Source organism: Nyctereutes procyonoides, unplaced genomic scaffold (genome assembly GCF_905146905.1).
Source record: "Nyctereutes procyonoides isolate TBG_1078 unplaced genomic scaffold, NYPRO_anot_genome, whole genome shotgun sequence".
NCBI classification, from domain to species: domain Eukaryota; kingdom Metazoa; phylum Chordata; class Mammalia; order Carnivora; family Canidae; genus Nyctereutes; species Nyctereutes procyonoides.
The window spans coordinates 9,369,274-9,377,573 of record NW_026575117.1 but is presented as its reverse complement, the minus strand read 5'-3'; the positions used below and the strand labels follow the sequence as shown (position 1 = coordinate 9,377,573).

At 38.0% G+C, this 8,300-nt stretch overlaps 1 protein-coding gene across 1 annotated transcript in view; it reads right to left on the bottom strand.

The window, feature by feature from the left end:
* Nucleotides 1-3,169: 3,169 nt before the first annotated feature.
* The window catches only part of EPRS1 (glutamyl-prolyl-tRNA synthetase 1), a 61,775-nt gene continuing 56,644 nt past the window's right edge, over nt 3,170-8,300 (bottom strand). Inside the window, exons 31-32 of the mRNA XM_055333986.1 lie at nt 3,638-3,702; nt 3,170-3,538 (exon numbers count right to left, since the gene is read on the bottom strand). Of these exons, the coding sequence (XP_055189961.1) occupies nt 3,388-3,538; nt 3,638-3,702 (216 nt within the window). The 3' untranslated portion in view covers nt 3,170-3,387. The remainder of the gene's footprint in view (nt 3,539-3,637; nt 3,703-8,300) is intronic.

Below are 8,300 nucleotides of genomic sequence, written 5' to 3'. Positions count from 1 at the left end.
TTAACAAAACATTTTTATTCAAAATTTTAAACTTTTTTCTGTCATTTCAGTAATACTATTGTCCCAAAGTCTTAAATCCTCCAGTAAAGTTGAACAAAGACGCTGGTCTTGCATCACCTACTGAGCCATGGATATGTGTTTGTACCTCCTAACACTGCTCAGCCTCAGTTCACGGATTCACTGCCCTGTCTGCTCAATTGCTTGATTCTGCAACTAAAATAGACACCTTTCAAGGAGATAAAGCCAAGAGGGGGAAAACTCATGTTTACTCACTACTGCATTCTCTGGCACTTTGCACAGGGCAGGCACTCAACTGTGTTAAATAAATGGGTAGCATTTTCTAGACACAGTGAAAGTAACAAGCGAAGGGCCACAAATGGGTTTGAAAATAACAGGGTAGAAGTGGCAGCTGCCTCCCCAGACTTCTGACGCTGACAACCCCTAAAAAACAGAGTTTTGTGACAGATTAGTACTTGTGGCCACAATCAGGTATAAAGTTGGGGGCTATGTGCAGACTCCCCAGTTGAAATGCTTCTCTTTGCTTGTTCTGTGGAGTGTTCAGAGTTACTGGTACTAATTCTTATAAAGGCTTCATATGATTTACCTGCAGTCATGGATGAATCTAGTAATGGCTAACATGTAATATACACTAGTAGTCCCAGTGAGCAGAGCCCGCAGCAAATATACCTTGACCCGTGTGTTTTCTCTCTGCTGCAACAAACAAGAGGCACACAATCACTTGTGTGACGGTCGGTCAGATATCTAGTTAATGGCCATCATCTGCAGGTAAAATATTGATCGTCTCTTAAAAGGATGTTGTTTGGATTCAGGTTTATGCAACCTCGTGAAAAGCAGCACCACTCTACGGATGTCTGAAAAAGTTTCACTATTTTACATGAACCTCCATTTAAGAAAGAAATTTATCATGAGCAGATACGAGGTAAAGGATTCCTTCCTTAATTACTTACAGGAGAGTTTCTTTAAATAGTGACTACCTTTAAAGCAGCAAACTTCAAGCTTTTCTGTGATTAATTCTACTCATCTGGAACTTCAGAAAATAGCCTGGGGATTTGTCTTTGCATCAATGATTGCCACCTCCTCCAAAATGGCCAGGAGCTAGGGGACAAAATGTGGTTATTAGCCTCTGATCTACTTTTCAGGATTTTACCATGGACCCACTAAAAAAAAAACTTGTCCTTTAAAGTATTGATGCTTGCAGGGAAAAAAATTAGAAGTTAAGAGTAATTATGGTTAACTAAAGATACAAACTAGGAGCAACTTCCAGCTGACTCTGCATGGGCATAACTAACATTAGGTATTATTATTATGTGCTAGGCATTGTTCTAAGTACTTTATAAGGTAGAGTAACTCTACAATGTAATAATTAGACTCCTCTCTACTTTACAATAGAACAGTTTACACAGCTAGTAAGGGTAGAAAAGATAAATCATTCTGAATTGCCATAGTTCAGTAAGAATTGAGTGTAGGAATGTGGCTCATGTATTTCTCTCATTAAGCTAGGCGTATGAATGTGTAAACATCAGTCTTGAAGGCATGCTGTGTTTAATCTTTGATAATCTCCTACCAATTTAAGAACAATTTTGCTGTGTCACCACACACATATACTTTCATGGTTTTGCATATACTGTTCCCTCTGCCTGGAATATCCTTCCTTTTCTATTTATTAAAATTCTACTTATCCTTCAAAGCATGACTCAAAATTCAAGTTCTTTTTGAAGATTTTTTGTTTTATTGGTGTATATTTATCACCACCAAGTGAGAAAGCATGTTACAATAGGGCCCCAAATAAAGAGATTTACCTAGTAGACTAGAAAGGAGTAAAAGGCATTCCAGGCAAAGGGGCAGAGACAGAGACTGGAAATGGAACGTTGTTCACAAGAAACGCCAAATGGTTAGGTTGCCAAGGGCTTTGCTGGATTGAAGAGGCTATTGGACAGGTAGGCTAAACCAGACTAGGCTAAAGGGTTCACATTTTATCCTATTAGTGAGGATATGAGAGCCATTGTGAGCCATGAGATTTTAAGGGGAAGAGGAACATCTTAATACATTGTAGATTAAGGGAAAAGACCCCTATGGAAATGTGGGGACTGCCTGAGATGAAACCCTGGAGGCCATTACAGTAACTGATGATGTCAGATGCAATCAAAGCATCTGTGAAAGGGGAGACCTGGGACACATCAGTGGTGAGGGTAGGTCGTGCTGGCCAAATGAACACAGCAGATGCTGTGCTGGAGGAGCTGACTAGCATGACTCAGGCTCTGGTTTAGACTTGGGTCATGCTAATCCTTTAGACAGGAAATACTGTAGGAAGAGTAGGTCTAGGAATGGACAGTGAAATGAGGACTTAGGGACAGATGACCTGAAACACGGATGGAACATTCCAGAGACCTCAGTGTTGCAGCTGGAATGGAGGGCTAGAGATCAAAGTGTTGGGAGTCCTCATCCTGTTCATGTTCTCTGCAACATGAAATCAGATGAGAAGAGGGCAAGTACGGGAGCTTAGCCTAGGGATGTCTACCAAGCAGGACAAGGGAAGAACACCAGTGAAAGACTTTTAACTAAGAGAAAAAAAACAGAGTGAGAGGGCAAGCCATAGGAGTAATTTTAGTAAAAAGAGAAATGTTTTAACAAAGCAGAAATGTAGCAGACGGATATGGTAATTCAAGAGACTAAGAGGTAAGCTTTGGTCAGAAGTGGCAGCAGCATCTCAGTGAAAATGGTGGTAGCGTGAGGGCCGAGGTAGGGGCAGAAAAGTGCAAAAAAAGAAGTGGAGGTAAGGGGGTCACTCCTTCAGAAATCATGGCATGCTTTTGGAAGACCCCAGAGTAACTAGCAGTAATGACAGAGAGAAGCTCTAGGGAGAGCTGGGTTTTTTGTTTTTTTGTGGTTTTTTTTTTTTGGCTTTTTGTCCATTTGTTGTTTTGTTTTGTTTCAAATAGAAAGGTTTAGGACAGTTTTAGATTCAGCAGGAGTTAAGGAAGGGAAGCACTTGAGCATACATAAAACAAGATCAATGCTTGTTCGAGGTCTGAACCATGAGGGATGCTTAGACCAAGAGCAGTTACCTAAGGGTTCAGTTTTCTACAGCTCTTTGTTAAGAATATCCCGTAGCACAGGGTTCAGAAATAAATGAGCACATAAGACAGTATTATATTAGTTCATGATATTTATTATAGGGGTTGTTTACAGAAAAGTCTTCTTTCCCACTGTTAATTTAGGCATAAGAATATGGTATTTGTGTCTCACGTGACCTCCTATTAGAACTTTTATTTTAAAAAATCATAAAACTGTCTATATCAGGGAAGATATTAATATCAACTTTTTAAAAAGTGAGGAGGGTTGGAGATAGGAGTTCTGTTTTCTCCCTTAGTAACTACGACCAAACAAGGTATAGTACTTGGCCGGGTTCTTGCCACAGATGCATTTGGCTCCAGGCTGCAGCTCACAAAGTGGTTTGAAGGGGATGCAAAGACTTTTAGCTCCCATGGATGGAGCACCAGGTTCAAGATCTTGATCCCTGCAATTAAAAACAAGTAATAATTCCATTTACTTATGTTTCATATTCCCATTTGTTGTTACTGTGATCCTCACAAGTTCTGTTTGTTCCCGTATTTACCTGGCGGTGGTCTTTTTGATCCAGTCTTCACAGTCAATTTCCCCACAGAATGGAATTTGAGCAATCTAATAAAAAAGGACAAATATTCAGTATTTATTAACTCCTATTCTGTAAAAGAACACTCGAGTGGTCTATTAAACTGACAAACAGAAAGGACAGGTCTCCCAGCCTTTTTCAGGCCCTGGTACCTTTGAAAACCTGCAAGGAACACTATTCAGGAGGTGCCAGGGTTCAGAAAATGTTTTTCCAGGATCCCAAAACCCACATACCATAAAACATCAAGACAACACAAAAACATCTTTGTAACACACTTCAATGTCCAAATAAACTAGCTACAAAGCAGTCTCCAAAGAGAAGAAAGGAAGGATGAGCAGACCTGAGTCCTAACTCCAGCTGTACCTCCCTCATTTCAAATCTGGACTACCACCTGCCCTGCTTAGGTAAACAATTACAAGGAGGACAGAGGGGGAGATGACAAACAGTAAATGGATTTTGTAACTGGTATTAACAATAATAATTAACAATCAGGTAAACCTCACTTTATGTCACACTGTTATAGGTTAAGTAAATCATTTTTAAAGTCCAAAGGTACTCAAAAGTCAAAAATCATTTTGTATTATTAGAAAAAGCAATGTCTTAAATTTTCTTTCATAGATCATACAGAATAAGGGGCAAAATCAAGAGACCTGGGATTTTACCCTCATTTTGAAATTCACTGCCTGCTGGAAAATCTCTAGGTTCGAATTTTTTGTAAAATGTGTACTGGACTAGACAAGAATTAAGATGTCTTTCAGTTGTAAATCCTAAGCTTTTCATATCATGTCTACTTCAAAATGAGGTTTGTATGCAATAACAGTTATATAACAGTTCTACAGAATATTCCTGGAGATCGAGGTTAGTCGTGAGATCAAAGGTGTGGACAATCCCCATACATTAGAAATGTCTGTTTAAAAACGGATAGGAAACTATCCAGCTTCATCAATTTCTGATCAACTATTTAGAGCTACACATTTCATACTCAAACTAAGACTCTCCTGTAAACCCAAGGCACTCAAAATTTGGTTAAATATAGTTCAAAAGGCTTCTTTAAGAAGTAAAGTGCAAGGACATTGACATTAGGAAATTACAAAAAGAACAAGTAATTCATCATGAACATTATTCCAGGGTGAGGAGTGGTTAGTCATCTGTCTCTTACGTTCGTTCAGCAAAATGTGTTAGCCAAAATCCCAAAATTGATAAACTGTTATTTTCATAATCTGCCTTAAGACAATGAAGAAGTAGCAAATTGCTAGAAAAATCTTGGGGGGGGGGATGGGAGTGAGTGGGTGAAGAAAAGGTGGAAGGGATAGAGGTAATACATATCTTAAAAGTTTTTAAAGGAAACTGTGCAATGAAAACTGGAAGTAAAAATAAACCTAGAGATACAAGAGCCAAAATAACCCAGAGTTACCCCTCCCGTATTGAAACTTGGTAAATCATTAACATTTGTACAAACAGCATGAAAAGAATGTACATTCATAAAAGTATTGTTTAAAATTAATTATAAAAGACAGAATGGGGGGAAAGTTTTAACCAGGGTCACTGTGCAATGATAAAAATATTAAGACTTAAATCACAAAGATGTCTTTGGATAATAAATTTAAATTTGGTTTCTCAGAAAATTTTATTTTTTTAACCCACACACAGCTGTACTTTCAAATCTTTAACAGATTTTACAGTAAATGGCCTTATTTTCTTTTTCTGCATTAAAAAATTACTGAGTCTTGAGAAGGTATATCTAAAATAATTTTTTTAAAGATATTATTTATTTGAGAGAGTGACAGACAGAGCATGACCAAAGGGGGTGGGACAGAGGGACAAGCAGGCTCCTCACTGAGCAGGGAGCCTGATGTGGGGCTTGATCCCAGGACCCTGAGATCATGACCTGAGCCAGTCAGATGCTTAACTGACTGAGCCATCCAGGCACCCCTAAGGTAATAATTTTTAGAACTTAAAATGGTATAGCGTGAAACAAACTCAAGTTACTTAGACTCATAAATGACAATTTTGTACAAACCCATGTTTCAATTCTTTGTAGCTTCAAAGTAAAGTATAGGTAATAAGACCAGAAATTTCTGATTATTTTTGCATGTAATTCATTTATATGAAAGGATAATACAGTTTCATGCTGTTTATTCAATTACAGAAAGGTCTTTAATTTTTTTTATTATCTTTCTATGCTACAAAAAGATATAATTTTTTGCAATGTATGATATCTTCAATTCTGTGGTAGAAAATGATAATGATGAGAATTATCAATACTCAAAAATCATAGTGATCAACAGGTTATCAATATATGTCAACAGTAAAAAAAACATATTTTTATATATCTAACTATACAAAAATAACATTTTTCATTTAATAAAGATCATCCCGTTGGAAAAATTAACTCAAGTTCTATAAATCAGGTATGATTGTTTTTTCATTTAGGCCAACAAAGAAGAGTAGAAAAATCAAACTTTCACCTACATTCAAGTTCCAAAGATCCCTTTCTCCTTCTCTCCACCTGGTAAAAACAGCTTTATTTACAATAGCCTCAAAGGTTGCTTGATGGTCAGTCACCATACCAAAGCTGACCGATGTGGTGTGAGGTGGGGGTGGAAGTGGCTACTGAATACAAGAAACCAAATCTACTCTAATCTCTATGTGCTCTTTGGACATACAGCTAATATATACTACTTTGTGCGTTAGAATAGATGTTGAAATCTCTGACCTAATAGCAGAGTAAAAGATATGACTCTACTAAGACCTGCTGAGATTCATTTCTTTGAAAGCAAGAGATTAACTGATAGTTACTCTATCGATTTATTAACTCTTATGTAATACCTTTACCAGACTGTATTGCAAACAGGGATTACTACAGCACTTCTGTAATAGATGAAATTTTAAAATTCAGTAATGGAACAAAAATAAAATAATCATAAATAAATCACAGTGAAAGAAAAAAATACACACTGCATCAGCTAGATGGCTATTTCCTATTTCCCTAGCCTTCTATTAGAAGTACGTAATCCGAGTCAAGTGACAAATTATGGAAACCAGAAAGATGGAAGATCACAAAGGCAATAAACTAAACTAAAAAGGCAAGGATTGTGGATCTGAAGGGGATTTTAAGATTATCTATCTTGTACTCATTTTATAGAGCAGTAAACTGAGAGCCAAAGAGATTAACACTGTCCCAGCTCAAACAGTAACATATTAAGAGGTTATGATTCTAACCAATTAAAATTGTACCTTATACTCTCAGCATGAATTAAAAAGAAACAGGGGTGCCTGGCTGGCTCAGTTGGTGGAGCACGCAACTCCTCATCTTGGGTTTGCGAGTTTAAGCCCCACACTGGGTACAGAGATTACTTTAAAATAAAATCTTAGGGCAGCCCATATGGCTCAGCGGTTTAGCGCCGCCTTCGGTCCAGGGCGTGATCTTGGAGGCCCAGGATCGAGTCCCACCTCGGGCTCCCTGCATGGAGCCTGCTTCTCCCTCTGCCTGTGTCTCTGGCCCCCCCCCCCATCTATGAATAAATAAAGTCTTAAAAAAAAACATAAATAAATAAATAAATAAATAAATAAATAATAAGCAAAAAGATACAGAGCAAAGTGCATTAAACTGAGGAGAAAGATCTAAATACTAGGACAAGTCTGCCTCTGTAGAGCTCAGGGTAATTCAGTTAGACTCTGGTCCATGGTTTTCTCTCATTTATAACCTGAGAACACAGGACTGGTTGTATAATCAAGCATGAATACCAGAATACTAAAGTTCATAAGCGATTCATTCTAGTAATTAATAATTTTGCAAAACAGGACCTCTTCTCTATGATAATCAAAAGTTTCAGCTAAGATCATCTGCATACTCATGACACCTAAAACTTAAAATCTTAAAGAATCACTAGTACCTAATTAGAAAGACCTAGGTCTTTTAAAGGAGCCTGAAGTACCCACTCATTCTGAAAAATAGGCTTAGACATGAGCAGTATTTTCCCCTTTATTCTTCAGAAAAGTTCAATCAATTAAGATCAGGAAAAGTATAAATGGTCAGAGAATTGAAATTTTTGACAGACTTTTTTTTTTAAAGATTTTATTTATTTACTCATGAGACACAGAGAGAGAGAGACAGAGACACAGGCAGAGGGAGAAGCAGGCTCCATGCAGGGAGTCCGACTTGGGACTCGATCCCGGGTCTCCAGGATCACGCCCTGGACTAAAGACAGCGCTAAACCGCTGAGCCCCCCGGGCTGCCCTTGACATAGACTTTTAATCTGATTTTAGGAATATGCACATTACATTACAGCAATGCTTACTTCAGGAACTTAATTCAAGCTGAAAAGTGAAAAAAAAATTTTTTAAAGATTTTATTTATTTGCGATAAAGAGAGAATGAGCATGACTGGGGCAGAAGGGCAGAGAGGGAGGGAGAGGTAGGCTTTCCACTAAGCAGGGAGCCAGACATGAACTCAATCTCAGGACCCTGGGATCATGACCCGAGCTAAAGGCAGTCGCTTAACTGACTGAGCCACCCAGGCACCCCCCAAATTTCAATAATTAAAACACTAGGGGTCATACAGAATGAATGTTGTTTAGCCAGCATTTCAATCATGAGAAAGAGCTTTTATATAATCAGTTCACAG